At 37.4% G+C, this 24,677-nt stretch overlaps 1 protein-coding gene across 4 annotated transcripts in view; it reads right to left on the reverse strand.

The window, feature by feature from the left end:
- Nucleotides 1–24,677, reverse strand: part of IMPG2 (interphotoreceptor matrix proteoglycan 2) — an 85,585-nt gene that overhangs the window by 53,766 nt on the left and 7,142 nt on the right. For 2 of the 4 annotated variants that reach the window (XM_040484373.1, XM_040484372.1), the window contains exons 3-8: nt 19,062–19,228; nt 15,622–15,653; nt 15,493–15,516; nt 7,264–7,313; nt 6,270–6,352; nt 161–322 (exon numbers count right to left, since the gene is read on the reverse strand). In XM_040484373.1, the coding sequence (XP_040340307.1) occupies nt 161–322; nt 6,270–6,352; nt 7,264–7,313; nt 15,493–15,516; nt 15,622–15,653; nt 19,062–19,228 (518 nt within the window). Of the gene's footprint in view, nt 1–160; nt 323–6,269; nt 6,353–7,263; nt 7,314–15,492; nt 15,517–15,621; nt 15,654–19,061; nt 19,229–21,632; nt 21,736–24,677 lie in introns of all 4 variants that reach the window. The other 2 variants (XM_040484375.1, XM_040484374.1) reach the window with 2 other exon arrangements.

Raw genomic sequence — 24,677 nt, forward strand, 5'->3', positions numbered from 1 at the left:
AGGAAGGAAGGAAGGAAGGAAGGAAGGAAGGAAGGGAAAAACAGGAAAGGAAAGGAAAGGAAAGGAAAGGAAAGGAAAGGAAAGGAAAGGAAAGGAAAGGAAAGGAAAGGAAAGGAAAGGAAAGGAAAGGAGGAAGAAAGAAAACCAAAAAATCACCCACCTCTGAAATAAACTCTTCTACAAGGTGCTGGTGCTGAAAGTTGGAGGGATCCTGTAGTTCTTCCCTATATTGCTCTCCCAAAAGGTGGATACTAAACTCTGCAATCTGCTCAGTTGCTGGTTTTGTGGTTTCTTCCATGACATTCTCAATTTCATTACTAATCTGGATTTTTAGAGAAAAGGCAAAAAAATGTCAATGTTTACTCATGCAACCAACAAATACCTACTGATTGCTATATATCAGACACTGTGCCAAAAGAAACTGCTAATGATGGCCTTTTATATAGTGTTTGACTTTGGAACTAGCTGGGTAGACTTTAAGACATAGGCTAATATTAAAATTACTGTGCATTTGTACATTCCTTTGAACACACAAAGACTGCTTCAGGGAAAGACCGGAAAAATTTCCAGATAACCACCAAAGTTGACCATCTGTGAGTTAAAAGAGTTGACTATACTAATATTATCATCTAAAAATAGGCTAGAAGAGTTGTCCTCAAATTTTTTGGTCTCAGGACCCCTCGAACTCTTAAAAATCATTAAGAAATATAAAGACATTTGGGTTTTTTTTTGGACTATCTCTATAGATATTTACCAAACAAAAAATTAAAAGAGAAATTTTAAAATATTTGTTAATTCACTTAAAAATAATAAACTCCTTGCATTGTAAAAAGTAATAACATATTTTGCAAAATAAAAAATTAACATGTAACATTGTTTACATTTTTACATACTCTTTAATTTGGTTGGCTTAATAAGAAGACAGTAGATTCTCATATCTGCTTCTACATTCAATCAGTAGCACTATGTTGTTTTAGTTGAAGTATATGAAGAAAAGTATTAAGGAAGGGAGAAATTAGATACACATAGACATAGACACAGATATATAGATATATATATAATATATATTTTGAATGTTTATTTTGTGAGAGAGAGAGCTCATATGTACATGCAAGAGAGAGTGCAGAGGGACACTCGGGGGGAGGGACAGAGGGAGAAAGAAAGAGAATCCCAAGCAGGCACTGCTGTCAGCACAGAGCCCGATGTGGGACTCGATCTCATCAATGGTGAGATCATGACCTGAGCCAAAATCAAGAGTCAGACACTTAACCAACTGCACCATCCAGGTGCCCCAGGAAGGGGGAAATATATTAATAGCCTTTTCAAAATTGTACAGATACTTTTTATTTTTTTAATTTATTTTCTTAATTTACATCCAAGTTAGTTAGCATATAGTACAATGATTTCAGTAGTCGATTCCTTAATGCATCTTACCCATTTAGCCCATCTTCCCCTACAGCCCCTCCTGTAACCCTCTAATTTGTTCTCCATATTTAAGAGTCTCTTATGTTTTGTCCTCCTCCCTGTTTTCATATTATTTTTGCTTCCCTTCTCTTATGTTCATGTACAGATTCTTTTTAGATACTACACCAAACTCAACAAGTGGTAATTACTTAAAGATTAGTTGCTGTGTGGAATCTGAAACAGTATCAATGAACATTTTGTATTCTGTAACAGTAATATCCAGGTCTTCCAGTGGCCAATGCTGTAACAATTTGAACAAAATAAATAACTGATTATAATCCAAAGAATAAAATAAATATCCATGAGTTCATATTGATAGAAATAGATGATTTAATAAATAAATGAGAGTCGACATAGTCTCTTATGGATGAATTCCAGTTAATAAATGTAAAAAAAATGAGGGAAATAAAATATCGCTACTAGAATGCTATAGTAATAACTGCTACATGGCAGATACACTTGAGCTCATCCAAGTTCCTCCATTTTGATACACAAGAAGAGGGGCTGGAATGGAAGAATGGCTAGCCTAAGGGCTCAGAGCAACCCAATAGCAGAGTCAGGAAGAGACTACAGAGGCTATGCTTCAGTGTATCATTTTTTATCCTTGATAGATCATATAATCAGACCTTCATAACCTCAGAATAGGAAAGAACCTCAATGATCCTACCAGCCCTTGTGATGCTTGAAATTCTCTCTACAATATCCCTGACAAATGGCTGCTCATCTTCCGTTTAAATGTCTCTGATGAGAAAGAGTCATGATTTTCAAAGACAGACCATTACATTTCATATGAAAAAGCTCTCACGGTTGGAAAGTTCTTTAATTTTTTTTTCTTCTTTGCCCTTCACAACTTGGTTCCTGCTTCCCTTTTCCAGCCTCATCTTCCTCCCCTCCCCCTTTCACTATCTACTCCAGCCATGTTAAATTCCTACTTACAGACCAAGGAATGGTCTAATTCTCTCATCTCAGGCCTAAGCAGTGTTATTCCCTTTGCTTTGAGACCTCAGACCAAGACCCTTCACCTTTCTCTTCTTCTGGTAAGTTCTATTCACCCTCAGTTCAGACCTCACTCCCATCAGAACATTTCTCAGAACTGCCCCCTCAAAACTGACCCAGTGCTCCTAATGTTCTACTTCATTCTGCATTTGCCCTATCATAGTGCATACCATACAGAGATTATAGTGCATGTTTACTTATCAGTATGCCTCCTAAAACAGTAACAGGCACATATCAGACACATATATTTTTTGGCATTTTTATTAAGGTATAACTGATATATAACAAACATACATTACTTTCAGGTATACGATGTAATGATTCAATATTTTTATGTATCGAAAAATGATCATCACAATAATTCCAGTTAACATCCATCACATACACAGAAAATTTTTTTCTTGTGATGAGGACTTTCAAGATCCACTCTCCTAAGTACTTTCAAATAAGCAATATAGTATTGTTAACTACAGTTACATTATGTACTTTACATCCCCATGACATATTCATTTTATAACTAGAAATTTATACATCTTGTCCCTGCCACCCATTTCACCCACTTCCATCCAAAGTTCTTAATATTAAGCCCAAATATATTTTCCTATAAGTTCCACCACTGATCTCAGTTCTGTAATCTGGGACATATATAAAAATTGTAGTCGCCAGACAGCCTTTCAAATAAGTATAGACAGCTATCATGACTTCCCTGACTCCTTTAGCTCCTCTCCTCCAGACATTTCTCAGGCTCTTAATATCTTCCTTAGAGTGTGGTATACACAAGTGAGGTCTGATCAATTAAAACATGATAGGATACCACCTATTATAACAGATTCTATATTTCTATTAATGCAACGTACAGCTACACTAGTTTTTACTAGCTCTCCCCTAGTAACTGCATCATACTGCTGATTCATATAGAGACTAACATCAATAAAAACTCTTAGTCATATGTAATTTTATACAAAATTTTGCATTTTTAATATTAAATTTTATCTTGCTAAATTTGGACAGAAACTTCCATTCCCAGTATTATTATAAAAGAAATATCCTTAGTAATCTTGCTGCTACAGAAAGCCTGAAGTGCTGAATAAATATTTTTTAATGTTTCTAATGCATAGGTGGTTTGCAAGAAAGTTAAGGAAATCCTAACAGGTCAAGAAAAACAGGTTAGAAAAATCAAGAGAGATGAATCAGTGTTGCATGAGTACACAGTATATCTGCTGATCCTTTGTAACCTAGACTTTAGTTTTAAATACCACAAAAGGGATAGGATAAAAAGTTAAAGGTCTGTACATTTTGAAAGGTCAGATCAAAGACTCCCACATAATGGTGAAGAATATAGCTACACTTCTGGTGAGCATAGAATAAGTACAGACTTATCAAATTACGATGTCATACACCTGAAACTAAAGTAATATTGTGTGTCAACTATACTTCAATTAAAAAAAAAAGATTCAGGGCACCTGGGTGGCTCAGTTGTTAGGCATCCAACTCTTGATTTCAGCTCAAGTCATGACCTCACAGTTCAGGAGACTGAGCCCCACATGGGGCTGCGTGCTGACAGCATGGAGCCTGCTTGGGCTTCTCTCTCCCTCTCTCTCTGCTCCTTCCCCATGTGTGCACGTGTGCATGCACTCTCTCAAAATGAATAAACATTTAAAATTTTTTTTCTAGAATAAGGAAATAATAAAGAAATTTTCAGACAAGCAAAATCTTAAAATGAACCAATGAGAGACTCACTAAGGTATTATTAGAAGCATATATTTCAAAAAGAAAATTATCCTAGAAGGGAGATCTCAAATGCACAAAAAAAGGGGCGCCTGGGTCCCTCAGTCAGGTGAGCATCTGACTCTTGATTTCAGCTCAGGCCATCATCTCATGGTTCGTGGATTCAAGCCCCACATCAGGCTTCCATAGCTAAGAGCCTGACAGGGGTCTTCTGTCTCCCTCTCTCTCTGACCCTTGCTGTGTGCTCTCTCGCTCTCTCTCTCTGTCTCTCAAAAATAAATAAACATTAAAAAAAATTTTTAATGCACAAAAAGAATTTTATGAAAATAAAATAATACACATCCACGTAAGTGTAAAACAAATTTTATGTGAAACAAACATAATACTGTCTAGCTTGTGGGATTAAAAAGAAAACTAAAAGAGAAAGAAAGAACAAAAATATTTAAAAATAGAATATAAATCAGTAAAGGGATTATTTGAGTAACAATGTTCTAGTGTTCCTCATTGCTCAAGATAAGGATTAAGATTTGAAAAACTGGGGCGCCTGGGTGGCGCAGTCGGTTAAGCCTCCGACTTCAGCCAGGTCACGATCTCGCGGTCCGTGAGTTCGAGCCCCGCGTCGGGCTCTGGGCTGATGGCTCGGAGCCTGGAGCCTGTTTCCGATTCTGTGTCTCCCTCTCTCTCTGCCCCCGCCCCCCGTTCATGCTCTGTCTCTCTCTGTTCCAAAAATAAATAAACGTTGAAAAAAAAAATTAAAAAAAAAAAAAGATTTGAAAAACTTACATTTTGCTAGATTATACATTATAATTCATGGGGTAATTTATAGAGTATATATATATATATAGAATGTATTACAAATATTATATGTAATAATATATTACATATTAAGTAGCATATAGGGTAACTACTAGCAAAACAGAAATGAGGTATACAGTTTCTAAAACAGTAGATGGAAAATTAGGAAAATAAGGAAAAAATGAACTGTAAAAATAACTTCGGGCTTCATTTTGAACTAGAGTACAGGGATCTAATTCTTGTTAGGTATCTTTATACTGCTTTGTTTTCTTACTGATTCTATAAATTGGCTTGAAATTATCCTCTCTTTTAGATATTAATGTTCCAATTATATACAATTCAATTATGTACAATTCCTTCATGTTTATTATAGGGAATTCTATCTCATTCCATAAATGTTCCCATACCTAAACCATAACTATTGTGCTTCAAGTTCAAATCCATGGTATCACTTTTTATTCATTCATTCACAAATATTTATTGAATGACAATATTTCCCAGCACCATCTAGTCTGGACGAAGTTGTACAGAGGGTAAATGTATTGACTCAGGAATCAACTCAGGGGTCCAATATTACTACCAGCTTTGTTCAGTGAGAGGGAAGGTGGGGAGGCAGAGGAGGCTGATGTAACATGATTTCACAGAAGTTAAAATGTTGAAATTGGAAGAAAATGTGCAAGGTAACTAAATTGCATCTTTCTAGTGAATATGTTCAATCAGAGTTCGCACTGTATTAAGTAATATAAGATTTATGAACCCCAAAACTTTAAAAATTCATATTTAACAAAATTTCTAACAAAATATTTCTATCTTCCTAGGCAGCCTGTGTACTTTCTTTTTAAAACTGAATGTTACAGAAAGTAAACTTAATATTGTTTCATGGACAGGTTACTGTTAACAATGATGCATTTAAAAAACACGGTATTTCTTGATTTTTCAACTGCATAAAACCTACATCCTTTTCCTCTGAAGAAGACAGGGCAATAGAAGAACATACGAAAATGACAGTAAATTATGTCACAAAGCCCACAAGTGACAATGAGTTTACCATGATAATTCCCCAAGCACAAGTTATTTCATTTACAACTTGAAGCTCTCTCTTGCAAAAGCAGATTGACTCAACTCTCCAAGGAATCTTAGGTTCTTTTTAATATACTGGTTTTAGAATCTACATTTCCATAAAGGAAACCACATGAAGTTTTGTGCAGTTTAGCAGTGGAACATAAGTCTCTCTTAACCCCGTTCTCCATGTTAGAAACTAAATAACAAAACAGAGCATCACTCACACTCTCCCCAGGCCTCTCCTTGCTGCTTTCTGAGATACCTTCAGAGGTGGTCACCCCTGGATATGGAACACTGACAACAGCACCTAAGTAGAAAAACAAAAACATGTACATGAACGTAGTCCCTAAGTCAGAATCATATCAGGAAATAACGAAGCTGACTTCAAAACCATTCCTGTAAGTCATTTGCTTTGTCATCCTGGAAATTCAGTACATTCTAACCTTAAGAAACATTTGCATAGAATCTTCCTAGAACAGAAAATAATTACAACTCATTCATTCAAGCAACAAGCATTTAAAGAGCACCTACTATATGTCAGCCACTATGTAAGATTTGTTAAGGATACAGACAAAATTTTTATCCTTAAGGAGCTACCTAGTAAAGGGACAGATACTGAAAAATATAATGTTACCCAATAGGGAAAGTGGGTGAAGGTTGGACACTGGCTAGGAATTTATCATTGTTGAAGCTTGGCCTCATTGTGCTATTCTATTTTTTTGTATATGTTTGAAATTTGCAATAAGGAAAAACTTTTTTAAAAAAATTAAAAATAAAGAAAGCAACTTCCAATTCATAGGAAATACAAAAATCAAGAAAACATGTTAAAGTACACCACAGAATGCAATAAAAAAAATCCTTACTCAGAGAAACTCGTAGAAGACAAATGACAAATGGTGGAACTAGAAAGGTTCTACCTGTTGGCATAAGCAGTGGTTACAGAGTGTTTGCCTTAAAGTAATTCTTTAGGTCATACATTTGTATTAAGTAGTTTTCTGATTTTTATTATACTTAATAACTAAAGGTCTTTAAGTACCCACAACATAATGCCTTAAAATAAATGAAAGCACAATTACTTTTTCTTGAGACTCTTGAACAACATATAAGGAGAGAGAAGCCTGGTACTTTTTAAATGTGAGGTGGAACATGTGCTTGCTTATAAGATCATCTTAAACCACAAATAATTTTTAAAAAGTGAATAAATGCACAAGAACATACCTCCTGATGTTGGGGCATCACCAACAGGAACTGGAGATGACAATTCGGGGCTAAGGTAAAAAATGTTTAATATTAATAAAAATGATAGAAATATGTGGATATATTTTGGGGTTTATTTTCCCAAAAGGAACTCATTAGATCTCCAAACAAGTGTTTCCAAACCCAAGTACTGATTTAACAAGGTTTAAGAAATAATAGTTTTCATAATTCATTTATCTTACATGTATTGATTTCTACTCAAGTAGAATCACCCTATACAAAGTACTTCCCTACTTACTATTTTATCGCCTGTTTGATTTCTTCTCAGTTATTATCACTATGTGAAATTATTTGTTGATTTATTTATCTACTTCTTTATCTCTGTCTCTAATCTCTTAATCCTCTAGAATGGCATTGTCATGGTAGTCACTGGATTTATGTGGTAATTTAAATTAACCAAAATTAAATAAAGTTTAAAATTCTGTTCCTTATTCATACTGGCCACATTTCAAGTGTTCCACAGTCACATGTGCCTAATGGCTATCATATTGGGAAGCACAGTAAAGAACATATCCTTCATCGCAGAAAGTTCTATTGAACAGGACTGCAGTTAAGAATATAAATTCTTGGGGCGCCTGGGTGGCGCAGTTGGTTAAGCGTCCGACTTCAGCCAGGTCACGATCTCGCGGTCTGTGAGTTCGAGCCCCGTGTCGGGCTCTGGGCTGATGGCTCAGAGCCTGAAGCCTGTTTCTGATTCTGTGTCTCCCTCTCTCTCTGCCCCTCCCCCGTTCATGCTCTGTCTCTGTCCCAAAAATAAATAAACGTTGAAAAAAAAAATTAAAAAAAAAAAGAATATAAATTCTTTGAGATTAGGAATCTCATATTTTTACTCTATCTCTAACCTAAAATAGTATCTACGCATCTAGTATTTGGTAGGCACTAAATAGATATTTTTAGGATAAATTAATAAAAAATACTATTAGCCAGGCAGTGTACAAGACATTGGGAATATTGTGTGGACAAAACAAACATGATCTATTAAAGTTATAGTCTTACAGAAAATAGACAACAAATAAATGATTACAAATTTAACAAATAGTACTGGTAGGAGGGTACTTGCTGCTAAGGGGGAAAAAAACCCACAAATCTCATCTCATTTGAGGGATCACAGAAATCATAAAATGTTTTTATTTATAGAAAGTCAAGCTTAGAGGGGCGCCTGGGTGGCGCAGTCGGTTAAGCCTCCGACTTCAGCCAGGTCACGATCTCGCGGTCCGTGAGTTCGAGCCCCGCGTCGGGCTCTGGGCTGATGGCTCAGAGCCTGGAGCCTGTTTCCAATTCTGTGTCTCCCTCTCTCTCTGCCCCTCCCCCGTTCATGCTCTGTCTCTCTCTGTCCCAAAAATAAATAAACGTTGAAAAAAAAATTTTTTTAAAAAAGAAAGTCAAGTTTAGAGAAATGACTTGCTATAGGTCATACTGCTAACAGGCTACAAGTAACCAGCTATCCTTTAACCATGATGCTCTGCAACAAGAAGAAAAAATCGAAACAATTGGAAAAGTCCCTCCTCCAAAGGAAAGAAAATAGGTTTCTGCAAGTCCAAATTTCCACATACCCCCAAAATATAAAATTTAAAGTATAGTAATTTTAGGAAGTTTTAGAACTTTAAAGTTTGTGGATATGTCCTAAGGGAAAAGGGATGTTCCACTAAACTTTTACAAAGGAGTTGGATGGTGATTATATCTATTGGATGCTGATGACATTACTGTTAAGAGTTGAAAACTGTCTTCAACTTTACAAAAGTCAGCTTCCCAAGGTGATGTGATTACAGTCAAAAATGTCTCCCTCACAGACTTGCCAATGTGCCAGTGACTCCCATCTTCAGAAGCACTCCTTTAGATTGTCCTAGTGCTCTAAATAAGGTCATTGGGGGGCGGGTGTAGGGGGTTACTCAAAGCCACCAGACAAACATGATATACATACTGAAGCATCAGTTTTACTTGAAGCATAGGCAGGTAGGGAACTAAGTAAGAACTAATGTGTAACTCAAAACATTTTAATATTAAAACAAACACGGCTATATTGTGGAGTCGACTATAAAGTTAAAGTTAGTATTAAGATATTAAGATCTTTCAAAGACATTTCATGACTGGCAGTGGAGTTGGGGAATCAACTAGGGCAATGTTCCCTAAACTCCCAAGCTTTGGTAGAAAATTTGAGAAACTGGGGCACCTGGCTGGCTCAGTTGGTAGAGTGAGTGACTCTTGAGCTTGGGGTTGTGAGTTTGAGCCCCATGGTGTGTGTAGAGATTACTTAAAAAATAAAGAAATCTTTAAAAAAAATAAAAGAAAGAAAATTTGAGAAACTGAGTTTTTACAAATCTCATAAAGATTCTTCTGCTTTTTAAAAATACTACCTAGAAAGAATAACATATTAAACCATTACACTAAACCTATCACTTTTGGTTATTTTATAGTGCATTTGCAGGAAATTGCTTCTCAGTGACCTGTCATCTAGAAGAACCTAAGGAATATGACATCTGGATAAGTCATTATTATGAGTGATGAGTGGAGAAAGGGCCTGGGTGATGAGAAAGCATCAAGAGGTTTCTCAAGTTGCAGGGAATAGAGCTAAAAGCAATAAGATTCAAATGCATTTGAGACAGACATTAACATAATCAGGCCTGAATAGGATCTATCAGTTGTCCACAAAGTAGAACCCTGCCAATACCTTCATTTTATAGATGAAAAAATGAATAAAGCAATTTTTCCTGCATGACACAATGACTTGATATGGCCCAAGGCTATACTTAAAATTCCTAACAGTATCTAGTTCCCTTTTCAATAATAACACCAGCAGGAGTGAGTACACCTGGGGGCACCTGGGTGGCTCAGTTGGTTGAGTGTTCAACTCGTGATTTCAGCTCAGGTCATGACCCCAGAGTCATAGGATTGAGCCCTGGGTTAGGCTCTGTACCGAGCATGGAGTCTGCTTAAGATTCTGTCTCTCTCCCTCTGCCTCTCCTCACCGCACTTATGCTCTCTCTCTCTCTAAAATAAAACAAAAATTAAAAAAAAAAAAAAGAATGAGTACAACTAAATTTATCATAAATCATGCATTGTGTTAAGTGTTTTATCATGGTTAACTCACTTAATTGTGTCAACAATCTTAAAAGGAAGATACTAATATCCCCATTTATACCTATGAGGAAACTAATATTAGAAGAGGTTAAGAATTTGCTCAGAGTCACACAATTAGACAATAGAGGAGCTATGATGTAAAACAGGTCCATTTGATTGAGAAACCTCACTCTCACTCATCTTAATTCCTCACAACATGGTCTTTACGTGAGCCATATTGACTAGAAGGGCAAACAACATGGTTGCAATGATAACAGCTTACATAAACTTAATGACCTAAAGGTCACAGTGTGTGAGGTCCCAGAAAGCGGAAAGGAAACCCAGTCAAAGTTGGAGAGCTACGGAGAGGAACCAGCTATGAGAACAAAGAGGTCAAAGCAAGACAGAGGGGCCAAAGCACAGCACAGTAACTAGAACTGGAAGTTGGGATGACGTGGCCAAGAAACCAGACCTCACATGGTATCAGTCAAATTGTCCCCCACACCAAATCACATTTGATAAATAATAAGCCACAGGGATAAGGATGAAGCATAGGAAATACAGTCAATAATATAATAATTACCTTGTATGGTGACAGATGGTAACTACACTTATGGTGGTAAGCATTTTGTGATTATATAATTGTTGAATGACTATGTTATGTTGAGTGACAAAAAGTTGTATGTCAACTATACTTTAATTAAAAATTTTTTTAATTTAAATTAAAAAGAAATACTGCAACTAAAATAATAAGCAAATAATTAATTAAATTTAAGTAAATTCTCTAAGGAAGCATTCACAATGGAGAAGTTTGTTTACTTCAGCAGAACTAGATTTCACTTACTGAATTCAAATTAACATTATTTTAATGATGGTAAATAGGCAACTCTCAGTAATTCAAATCATTCCAACTCTTAATCCCTCATTTTCCCACTCTCCTTTCAGAAAACAGCAAAAAACAAACACTTAACAACAATAATCCTTTCAACATGTTCTCATTAGGTATGCCTCCTGCAGAGATACCCTAAAATGTCACAACAGAACTAGAACACAGAGTTGTATTGAGTTTGGAGACAGAAATACTAGTTCATTTCTAGGCCGAACCACAAATTTGAGGTTGTTCAGCTAAGACCTTTAGCTTCATACCAGCAACAAACAACCTCCTACATTTTCATCTCCTCAGCTCAGCCAGCACATAATTTATTACTTCACCGCTACTGCCTAATTCTCTCAGAATTCAGGTGAGACTGTATCAAAAGATAGCATAGCCACACAGAGCATAAGCATAATTTCACATCTAGATTACTACTCCCCTTGACAATTCTCTATACTCTGCTCTGCCCTTGAATCTGTTAACTGTGATCAGAACATGACACAAAAGAACTCAAGGCACAGAGCCAGGAATCCTTGGTGCTGGTCCCAGAAGTATCATTAACTTTGTGTACACCTTAGAAAAATATCTCAGTTGCTCTGGGCCTCAAGAACGTAATCTCCAAAACAGGAATACTTCCCTACCCTACCTATTTCTCAAAGGTATTGGTGAAAACTAAATGAAATATTATATGCAGAAGCATTACAAAAATATGAAATGCTAAACAAATATAAGAGAAAACAGGATAATGGAGCAGGGATATACATGTACCAAATAAAATAAAACATTTGCTTAAAAAAAATGTATATTTGGTTTTGTGATCCATGATAGGCATCCTCAACTACAAATGTAAGTTAATTGATGTACAAAATAAAATCCCAAAGAACAGCTCTTATATTAAGAATATCACCAGAGACCTGATAATAAACTTGGGTAATTGAGCAGAAACTCAATTATTCATTTAACAACTATTTGGTGAACACATAACGTAGGTGGGGCTTTGTACTGATTATGGAGACTATACAGGAAGTCCAAAAGGTAGGGGGTTAAGCATTGACTGGAGCTAAGTGGAGATGCTTTCAAGATATGCAACTATAATGGAGACAAGTGCTGGAGGAGGGCCTTTTGTAAATAGGGAACATGGGAGAGATTTGAGCATGTTTAAATGCTCATAAGGAGTTAGTAATGGGAGAAGGTGAAGACTCAGGAGAGAGGACTCAGGAGAGAGAGAGAAACAATGATCAGGAGATGTCTAAGAGGTAAGATTAAATGTAGGGTCCTAAGTAAGGTGAAAAATGGTTTTTTTTGTTTTTGTTTTTTTTTTTGTTTGTTTGTTTGTTTGTTTTTTTTAAGACAGCGGACAGATGATAGTAGGAGAAGCTTAAAGTGATACAGAACAGAGTATTTGATGCAAGGCTTAGGTCAGCAGGTGGGTTAGAGTTCACAGAGAAGCAGCAATTTAAATTACAGAGAACTGTGATAGGAACAATAGTGGCCTCCACATCCTTATCCCCAGCACCTGTGAGTATGTTAAATTACATACAAAGGAGGATTAAGGTAGCAGTTGGAATTAAGGTTGCTCATCAGCTGGCCTTAAAATGGGGAGTGTAGCCAGGTTTATCCAGGTGGATCCAGCACAATCATAAGGATCCTTAAATGTGGAAGAAGAGGCAGAAGAGTGTCAGAGTGATGAAATGTGAGAAAGACTTGCCCAGCCATTACTAGCTTTGAAGATGGAAGGGGGTCATGAGCCAAGCAACGTGGGTGGTTTCTAGAAGCTGGAAAAGGCAAAAAAAAAAAAAAAAAAAAAAGATTCTCCACTACAGTTTCCAGAAAGGAATGCAAACCTGGCAACATCTTGAGACTCACGTCAGATTTCTGAGCTATGTAACTGTAGGACAAATTTGTGTTGTTTTAAACTACCGGAGTCTGTGGTAATTTGCTACAGCAGCAATAAAATCTAACACAAGAATCTCAACACTGAGAATACGAGAGTAATCTCAAAAAAAATCATAAAAATAAATTTGAATATAGAAAAGTGAAGAACACATAAAGGGTTACAACGGATCACTATAGAACTCGAGTTGGATAGGGGAGCCTGGGTGGCTCAGTGGTTTAAACATCCAACTTTAGCTCAGGTCATGATCTTGCAGTTTGTGGGTTCAAGCCCCGTGTTGGGCTCTGTGCTGACAGCTCCGACTGGAGCTGGAGGCTGGAGCCTGCTTCGGATTCTGTGACTCCCTGCTCACATTCTGTTTCTGTCTCTCAAAAATAAATGAATATTAAAAAAAAAAAAAAAAAAAGAAAGAAAGAAAAGAACTCAAGTTGGATAAAGATGGGCTTAGTGAATTCTTAGGCTAGCCACTCCCATGGTTTCACTCCCAGTGTTACCTAACCCCAGGTCACCCCTTTCAGCAACTACCATGGTTGGCAGTTTTCACCCCACCCCAGCCTCATCTGTTCTAGTTAGATCGGAAAGATCCTTTAAACTTTAAATTTCTCAATATTCATTTATATTTTCATATATTGTTATTTTAGTACATATGTTATTTTCTAAGCACGGTAAATCATATTTTCAGTTCCTTATACGTAGAACAGACAGTGCCTTATCAATAAAAATATACGATTCAGTGAGCCCTGCTATGATGCTTATTTATGAATTTGTTCCAGTGTGATTATCACAGCAAGAAATGAGCATAACACAAAATTTCTCCTTTATTTATGCATAATTTCATTGTGAGAAATGCTAGGAAGCCAAAGAAAGCCGCAGCCAGTTGAAGTGAGCCACACAGGAATACACAAAACGTACACACACCACACCTTACATATCTTCCGGCTACCCCTGTGCCATGAGCCACACTCACTCTCAGATGGTGTTACAATTGTCCACCCTATTTCAGGTAAGCTTCCTTCCACCACTTGATAATAACCCACAAGCTACAAACTTGCTAACATCCACTTCCCAGTAAACTTCAGAGCTTCTTCTAGGTTAAGTGCCATATGCATTATGCTGTTTACATACATCTTAACTATATAAGATGTGTAAAATGTGCCACCATTTCATTAGTTACAATCATGAAGATTACTAGGACTGGTGGGACTCACCAGAGTACTTAGTTCACTGCTTGGGTGTTGCAATGGCAATCACAAGCAACTTCCAAGCTCTGCTTCTCAGTGGTGAAAGCCCACACCTAAGAAAACACATGGCCCAGCATCTAAGTGGGTGTTCATCCCAGGCCCCAGCAGAGACCCAGTGGTAACATTAGTTGTATGAATGAGTGAGACCACAGAGTCCCCTTCCCTTCTGTTTACTCATGTTTGATCTGACCCCTACATATGCCCCACTAAGTCACATGTGTACTCCAACTATGCTTTGGCCTGGCCTCTGCTGCCCAGCTTGGATCTCCAGGCACTGACTCACCTAACTGGTTTTTCAATCTGTCTTCCTCTCTCATTTGAGGCATTGATCTGGATTGTCCGCCCTAATGGTGTTTTTCTATATAATCATTCCCACACTGGCATAATCTAGATACTCTGAGTAGGGACAGAATTGAAATCTTTAATCCTTATACACTAAATTCCTCACTTCCATGATCTGCTCTGTACTGCGATTGCTCAGGACCCAGAAATGACCTTAATCCTAAACCTAAAGGCCAATAGAGCCAAGAATCCTAATACTGCAGGATTCATCAAGGTTGTGTTATTCCTATATTTCTTTTTTTTTAAGTTTACTTATTTTTGAGGGGGGGGGGGGAGAGAGAGAGAGAGAGAGAGAGAGAGAGAGAATATGAATGGGGGAGGGGCAGATAGAAAGGGAGACAGAGAATCCCAAGCACACTCCACACTGTCAGTGCAGAGCCTGATGTGGGGCTCGAACCCATGAACTGTGAGATCATGACATGAACCAAAATGAAGAGTCAGATGCTTAACCGACTGAGCCCCGCAAGGCACTCCATGTTATTCCTGTATTTCAAGATCATAATCATCATTTCTCAGTAAAGTGATCCACACTACCAACCACCATTTAATAAACTATTCTCCACTAAGGTGTAATATTTTATAACATTTTTACTATTAGTGCATAAACCTCAACTTAAGTAGATCATTCCATATTCCATTTCCAGAAGTCTATTTTTTCTCACTCAAGAGAAAGGAATAAGTCTGCCTCCTGGCAAGTTCAGAAAGTAAACAAGCACAGTGACTGTGATGGTAGCCTTGAATGGGAAGTGGCTTCAAGATGAGGAAAACAATTTGGGACTTACCCACAGCCCTGGTGACTGCAGGAACTGGCAAGAAAATAGAACAGAGCCATTAAATTGGGGGTGAGTCTTGGAATAGGTATGACCTATCTCAATTGCCAAACATGAAATTGGGGAAAAAAAGACACTTACCTGCTTACAGTTTCCTTTGTATATGTCATTTTCTAAGGAAAACAAAGATAAACATGACTGTGTGAGTTAATGACAGTTAATAGGCAGTACATAAAATGTACTGCATGGAAAACACTAATGCCCTAACATTATACTGTTATTTTACAAATCTATGTTGTTTTTCTCTATGGTTAAGCAAACAATTAAAGCAAGGTACTAATGATGTCAAGTTTGTTTTGTGACTGTGGGAATGTCCTGTCACTCACTCTCTGTTTATGTTTCCAAAAGTTCCCGTGTTCTTTCTTAATGGGCACAGATTAATAGACTTCACTTGCTAATCATTCCAAAAAGATCTATAGATTGGAGATTGGTTGAGTTTTACATTAACCTTCCATGGACTTAGAATCAAAGTTTTTTGTGATCTAACATGTTTATGGAAACTCTCATAATAGAATAATAGGGACATGTGGATAAAATAAATGCTAAATCTGTTTCTCCAGAATTCAGACAAAAAGATAAATTATAACAATAACTGGATTTCTCCTCTGGGACATTCTAAAGCAAACTGTCCCTAAGTTTCCTCTAAATTAGTGATTTTGTTTTGAGGCCAATATAATAAAAAGAACACTAAGTTAGAAGACCTAACTTCAAGTCCCATTTTCTCTTGCTTAGATATAAAGGCAAACCCCCAAATCTCTCAATATCTCCTCTATAAAATGGAAAGACTATTATTCTAAATAACTCTCATGATATTTATAAATAACTCATTGCTCTTCTTGCTCTACAAACTCTCCTAGAATAATCTCAGCCAGTCTAAATGCTTTCAATTGCCACGTCAGGCCAGATGACTCCTACAGCTATATTTATAACCCAAACCACTCTCCTTGGCTTCAAACCTAAATCAGGCAATTCGCATTTCACAGATTGCTCAAAACAACACATTCAAAAGTGAACTCAATCTCCCCACTACATCTACAAAGCTGCTTCTGTGCCCAAGTTCTTGGTCTTAGTCATCCAGACTAGAAATGAGGAAGCTTCCCAGGCCATTCCTTCTTCTTCTCCCACTCCCATCTGACCTGTCACAGAGTTCTACTAGTATTTTTTCCTATTTGCATCTCTTGTGCTTCCTTTCTCTATCTTTTGTCTAGTTAGGACCCTCATTTCCTCAGATATGCAGTAATTACTAGTCTTCCTGCTCCAGTCTTGTTGCCTCCAATTCACCCCATGGTGTATAGAAACCATAATGACCTTTTTAATTCAAAACTGTCCAATCAGCCTCTGTGACTCACCTACTTATAATGTGGAGAACAAAGGCAAAAGAAATGTAGATAAATTTAAATTTCCTTATAACCGGCAGCCCATTGACAAACACTTGAGACAGGCAGAGTATGACATTTCTTCAGGAACTCTCAACTGTTTTAATGTCAATGCTTCGCTTGAGGTAAAAACAACCTTAGCTTGACAATAGCTAGGCCTTCAGGATCCAGTGAGTCTTCTTTAGCATTAGAAAAATCTTTTTGCAAACTTCCCCTCGACTTTACCTCCCCCAAGTCCCAGGTATATAATCAGTTACTCAGGGCAATCCCAGGGCAGGTCTTCCTGCCCACAGGTCCTGTCACTTGTGCTGTAATAAAACCACCATTTTGCACCAAAGATGCCTGAAGAATTCTTTCTTGGCCAGTGGCTCTGAATCCCATTTCCACATCAACAGTTTCTTATCATCCCCAGAGTTATCTACTCTTCCAGCTTCCAGTCTGATCTCTTGTCACTTATTGTCTACCCTTCCCGTATATTGGCCCAAGTCATTCCCTATCAACATCTGTCTCGTGCTATCCTCCTCTGTCTGGACTGTTCATCCCAAACTCCTCATTCGGCTCACTTATACTTGTTATTTAAGATTCAATCCAGGTCTCATATCACCCCCTTTGTCTCCATGTTGTACTAAATAATCATTGAAAGTGTATTTCCAACACCTTTAGATCTTACCTTTCTAAAAGTTGCACTTGTAAAAAAAAAAAAATACCTTGCAATGTAATATCACAAGAGGCTATTGTTAATGCTAATACTAACTATACATTTGCTATACATCATCTGTATTTGCTGCTCTGTCAACTATTTCCATAGTGTGGACACAACTGAGATGCGCAATGCTGACATAAATATAAATGTGTGTAGATATGTATATGTGTATTTTTTTTCAGTTAATAGCTATTCCATATTAGCCACTGCAATTTGCAAAAGTGGTAATGACTAGAAGGAAGGCCCAATGGTAAAGGGTAAAAAAATAACTTTTTTAAAAAAGAAAACTATGTTTGATTTTAAGCTCCAGCCCATCTGGTTTTATAATCTAGAGTAAGGAATAACTCTGATGCCTAATGTTCTTATCTATAAATTGCGGATATTAGTAACTCCTTGTAGAGTTGTTATTAAATATGCTTTTAATAGGCTTAATATGTGGCCTGGTACATGGTACATACATAACTGGTAGCTATTCTCATATTTATTAATATTGAGCAGTTAAAAACAGAAGAGGGACACCTGGGTGGTTCAGTTGGTTAAGTGTCCGACTCCAGCTCAGGTCATGATCTCAAGGTTCATGGGACAGAGCCCGCATCAGGCTCTCTGTTGCTAGCACGGAGCCCACTTTGGTTCTTCTGTCTCCCTCTCTCTCTGCCTCTCCCCCTTCTCACTCTCTATTTTCTCATAATGAATACATGCATGCTACACGAAAAGGGAAAGGTGGGCAGGTAATTTGTCTATATGCATGCTTATTTATCCTTTGCTAAGAATAAGATAGCTCTAAAAGAAGGAAAATAAGTAAGCAAATTCATTAAGTAGAATCATATTTATACTTTACTAAACATTTATTCAATGAACTATATCTTAGTGTCATTGGTAGCTACTCTGAATTGATAATATGCAAAACCTTGGCAAGAGTGACTCTCGCAGACTTATACTCTTAGCCTAAACCTTTGCTGAGTATTATTTCCAAATATTTACATTTATAAACATAAGCCCGAGGCTCTTACTGGGTTAACAATGTTTATTTTAAATTTTTTTTTTCAAAATTTATTTATTTTTGGGACAGAGAGAGACAGAGCATGAACGGGGGAGGGGTAGAGAGAGAGGGAGACACAGAACCGGAAACAGGCTCCAGGCTCTGAGCCATCAGCCCAGAGCCCGACGCGGGGCTCGAACTCACGGACCGCGAGATCGTGACCTGGCTGAAGTCGGACGCTCAACCGACTGCGCCACCCAGGCGCCCCAACAATGTTTATTTTAACAGCCAGAGCTAGGGATACAAAGACTCGGCCATGCCCTATGGCAGCTCACTCAAATAGCCTAATTCAACAACAAAAGTAATGCAGGTGTTTGGTGTTGCTCTTTCTTCCTTCAAGCCTGAGCTGTGTGTAGGCACTCCTACAATAGTCCAGCAATTCTGCCCTTGTTAGTACACTTACCTTCATAATTAAATTTCTATGTTCCACAGACTGACTAAAATTTGTGCCCATTTCAAATATAGTTGTGTTTCCATCCTCACACAAATTCATCCAGTAACGATATTCCTCACGTCCAGGAAGTCGATCCCAAAATGTCCGGAAGGCTTCCCAGACAGCTTCCTGACACACTGGACAACAGACAAAGAGGAATTTTTATGGAAAGTACTTTCAGGTTCTCACAATGATCATGAACTTATTTATTCAGATTTCCAAGGCACTCTTGCCCACAGTGTCCATTCTAGAAGGACATAGGAATGATTCTCAAAGTTCTTCTGTTTATGTATGTCCAGTTTAAACTTTTCAGATATGAAGAGAATGTGCACTCCCCACTCCTTTCCTTTACAGAGGAATTTAATTCACTTTCTAAAAGGCAGGGGTTTTTTTTTCTCCCCATCTCTTAAAAAAAATCCACGTTTGTGCTTTATGAGAGTGAAGCAGATGTTGAAAATACTTAAAAAGGCGAAAAAATAAACAAACTGTGATATATCCATATGATGCAGTATTATTCAGTGATAAAAATAAATGAGGTTTCAAGCTATGAAAAGACATGGTGAAGACTTAAATGCATATTGCTAAGTAAAAGAAGCCAGTCTGAAAAAGCTACATACTGTATAATTCCAATGATGTGACATTCTGGAAAGGGCCAAAGTATGAAAATTCTAAAAAGATCAGTGGTTGCCAGGGGCTGGGGGAAGGGAAAGACAAAGAGGTGAAGAACAGTGGTTTTTTTAGGGCAAGGAAGTCACTCTGTATGACTCTGTAATAATGGAAACACATCATTATACATTTCTCAAAACACAATACGAGCTCTAATTAAGAATAGTGTGTCTGTCCATTTTGGCTCATCAATTGTAACAAATGTGCTACACTAATACAAAATGCTAATAAGAGGGAAAAATGTGTGTGTGGAAGAGTGGCAGTATAGGTAACTCTCTGGACTTTCTGCTCAATTTTTCTGTAAACCTGAAACTTCTCTAAACATTAAAATCCATTAACTAAAAAAAAGGTATAAGTAGAGAACAAACGGGTGGTTGCCTGAGGGGAGGGAGGTGGGAGGATACCAAATGGGTGAAGGGAAGTGAGAGATATAGGGTTCCAGTTATGGGATGAATAAGTCACAGGAATATAACTCACAGCATAAGGAATATAGTCAATGACATTGTAATAGCATTGCATGGTGACAGATTGTAGCTACACTTGTGGTGAGCATGGCATAATGTAGAAACTTGCAGAATCACTACCTTGTATATTTGAAAGTTATTTAGTTATTTATTTTTATTTTTTAATGTTTATTTTTGAAAAGAGACAGAGCATAAGTGGGGGAGGGGCAGAGAGAGAGGAAGACACAGAAACCAAAGCACATTCCAGGCTCTGAGCTGTCAGCACAGAGCCTGACGTGGGGCTCAAACTCACGAACTGTGAGATCATGACCTAAGCCAAAGTCAGACACTCAACCCACTGAGCCACCCAGGCACCCAGAAACTAATTTAATATTGTATGTCAATTACACTCAAAAAAATTTTTTTACGATATGAGGACTAAAAAATTAATGATTTTTAGGAGAAATGTACTACTATATTAAAAACAAATTCAGTCTATCTCCTAAGTTATTCCAAAGCATCAAATCTGAATGGATGCTAAACAGACTGCACATTTTGTATACATTAAGTATATTGGTTTCCTGTAACCATTTCTTTGGCCAAATGCCAGACACTGTGGACAACAGACAGACTGAGATGGGAGGGAAGAGGAGCAGAGCAATAAGGGAGAGAGAAGGATTTAAATGCACAGAGATCAAGACCATTATTTTTCATCTCAAGAAAGCTGAATGCTTACCCAGTAACATATTGAGGTGGAGCCCCTGAACTCACAGAGTCAGATCTAAATTCTAGCCCCAGCTTCATAACCACAGGTAACTTACCTAGCCGGTCAGCGCTGCAATGTGCTTTATTTATTTGTTTATTTGAGAGACAGCGAGCGAGCGAGAGACAGAGTGAGCAAACTCGAGTCGGGGAGACAGGGAGAGCGACAGAATCTTAAGCAGGCTCCATGCACAACACAGAGCCTGACACCGGGCTCGATCCCACAACACTGGGATAACAACATGAGCCAAAATCAAGAGTCAGAGGCTCAAATGACTGAACCACCCAAGCGCCCCTCATCCCTCTTATTTAATTGGATAAATCATTACTGCCTTACCTACCTACCTGTGAGAGTATTTTATAAATCACATAGTGCTACATGAATATCAGTGTTATAACCATAATGGATTCTGGGTGTCTGACAGTTGTTTGATGGAAGAAGATAGTCTAAGCCAAAGAACAAGACTCGAGTTTTAACAGAGAGGAAAATATATGAATATTTAAAGTTTCTCCATCAATTGATTTTTCAGGGTTAAGATAAACCTTTGTTTGCAAACTTAGTTTTCTCTTTCAGTGAACTAACTGCATCCTTATAACTGTTCTTTCAAACTTGTGATCATACAGTATACAGAAGAATCCAGCCAAGGCTGACTGAGACAGAGCTGACCACCTGCAGATTCATAGTTCTTCCTTTCTTCATCCTAAAACTTCCAAATGAAAATTTAGTGCCCACCAGAAGACAATGCAAAAGTGAAAGTCTAGGTTGGTAAAAACTAAAAAAAAAAAAAAAAAAAAATGAACGTCTGTAAGGTCTGGTTATGAAATAAAGTGATTCAAAGAAACTATAAAAAATATTGTGACTGAATAACCATACAATAAAACCTTGGATTGCAAGTAACTTGTTCTGTGAGTGTTCTGCAAGTTAAGCAAACACTTTAAATTTTAACTTGATAAACGAGCAATGAATGGCAATACAAGTAGCACATGATGCCTAATGTCACATGATCACAACTAAGCCAGTGGTGTTCTCTCTCTCTCTCTCTCTCTCTCTCTCTCACTGCAGGATTGTGAGTGATCCTCTCCCATGCTCAGATGATCAATCTCAGGCTGTGGTGTTTGGAAGCAATCAGTGATTTTTCAGAATGTTGGTAGGTGCCCACAACTGGCACTAAAGCATTTTTTGCCACTTCAAAGCACCTGTGGACAGTCCTTTGCTTTTCCATACAAGAGTTTGCTTAGGAATGCTTTGCTTCATTCTAGGTCAGGCTGACTGCAGATAGAGACCCTTTCCTCTGCTGCCTTATTGCCGGTTACCTTAAATACAGTATGTGACAAAAGGTTATTAATACTGTATTGTAGTCAACATGTGTGCGAATGTATACAATTGTCCCTATGCCCAAAAAGATTCCACTGAGCCAATAGACAGCAGTGATTCTGTTAGTGATAGGGAAAGTCCTACACAATTACCCTCCTCTCTCTTGTCTCCCTCACACCAGCCATGAAGGTTTTCAAGGGTAAGTGCAGTTATTTTTCCTTCTATTTTGTATTTTCTTTATTATTTTGTATTATATTACAGCATTGTAATATTTTTTTAATCTTTTTAATGTTTATTTTTGAGAGAGAGAGAGAGAGAGAGAGACAGAGCATGAGCAAGTGAGGGGCAGAGAGACAAGGAGACACAGAACCCAAAGCATGCTCCAGGCTCTGAGCTATCAGCACAGGGCACGATGCAGGGCTTGAATTCATGAACTGTGAGATCGTGACGTGAGCCAAAGTTGGACGCTTAACCGACTGAGTCACCCAGGTGCCCCAGTATTGTAATCATTTTTATATGAATATTTTTGCCTTGTGGAATGAATCATTTGAGTTTCCATTATTTCTTATGAGGAAATTTGCTTTGATATACAAGTGCTTTCGATTATAAGCATGTTTCTAGAACAAATTAAGCTCACAAACCAAGGTTTTACTATATATCTCTATAGAAAGAAAAAAAAATCTCAATAACTTATTTACAGTACACACAGAAAATAATTTGAAATATGAAGGCTAATATTATGAAGATCCTAAGAGAAAAGACAGAAGAACATTTATATGACTTGAGGATAGGCAAAGCTTTCATAAACAGGACATAGAAAGCAACAACTATAGGGGCACCTAGGTGTCTCAGTTGATTGAGTGTCTGACTCTTGATTTTGGCTCAGGTCATGATCACAGATTGTGGGATCGAGCCATGCATCTGGCTCTGCGTGGAGCCTACTTAAGATTCTCTCTCTCTCTCTCTCTCTCTCTCTCTCTCTCCCCCTCTCCCTTGCTTGCTCTGTCTCTCTAAAATAAAATTTTTTAAAAGCAGCAATTATAAAAGAAAAAAATAGAAATTAGAATTTAACACAATTAACAACTATTTATCAAAGACACTATTAATAAAAAATGGATAGGCAAATGATACCTCTGGCAGAAAATATTCAAAATACATATATGACACAGAACTGGTATTTAGGATATTTAAAGAATTTCTACAACTCTCTAATAAAAAGTCAAACCATCCAATTTTTAAAACAGGTAAAAGGGGCGCCTGGGTGGCTCAGTTGGTTGAGTGTCTGACTTCAGCTCAGGTCATGATTTCACAGTTTGTGGGTTCGAGGCCCACATCGGGTTCTGTGCTGAGAGCTCAGAGCCTGGAGCCTGTTTCAGATTCTGTGTCTCCCTCTCTCTGCCCCTACCCCGCTCGTGCTCTGTCTCAAAAATAAACATTAAAAAAAAAAAAAAAAACATGTAAAAGACTGGAACACTTTACAAAGGAAGAGATACAAAAAGCCAATAAATGTGTGAAAAAGTGCTATCATTCATCTTCAGAGAAATGCAAATTAAAGCATCCAGACATGAATCATTAACATTATTAATATAGTAATATCTCCAACTTGATCCAATGCAATCCTATCAAAACGCTGGTTGACTTCTTTATAGAAATTGACAAGCTAGTCCTAAAATTCATATGGAGGGGTGGCTGCATGGCTCAGTCGGTTCAGTGTCTGACTCTTGATTTTGGCTCAGGTCGTGGCAATGAGCCCCACATCGGGCTCCATGCTGAGCGTGTCACCTGCCTCACATTCTCTTTCTCTTCCTCTGCCCCTCTCCCCCTGCTTGTACTCTCTTTCTCTCTAAAATAAAGAAAAATAAAATTCATATGGAATTACAATGAATCTAAATAACCAAAACTATTTTGAAAAAGAACAAATAGATAAATTGGACTTTATCAAAAACAAAAACTTTAGTACATGGAAGACACCATCAAGAAAGTGAAAAGACAACCCACAGAATGAGAAAAAATACTTTCAATTCATTTATCCAATAAGAAACTTGTATCTAGAATATATAAAGAACTGTTATAACTTAATAATAAAAAAACCAACCCAATTAAAAAATAGGGAAGGATCTAAAGATATTCTTCAAAAGAGGATATTCAAATGACCAAAAAGCAAATAAAAAGATGTCCAATGTTATTAATCACTAGAGAAATGCAAATCAAAACCAGGGCATATCATTTCACACCTACTAGGATGGTTGTAATTTTTTTTTTTTAAGGAAAATCATAGTGCTGGCAAAGATGTAGAAAAATCAGAATCTTACACACTGCTGTTGTGAATGTAAGATGGTGCAGCTACTTTAGAAAACTATCTGGCCTTCCTCATATGGATAAACACCGAGTTACCATAAA

Source organism: Herpailurus yagouaroundi, unplaced genomic scaffold, assembly GCF_014898765.1.
Source record: "Herpailurus yagouaroundi ecotype Mexico unplaced genomic scaffold, PumYag 162, whole genome shotgun sequence".
In the NCBI taxonomy this organism is placed as follows: Eukaryota; Metazoa; Chordata; class Mammalia; order Carnivora; family Felidae; genus Herpailurus; species Herpailurus yagouaroundi.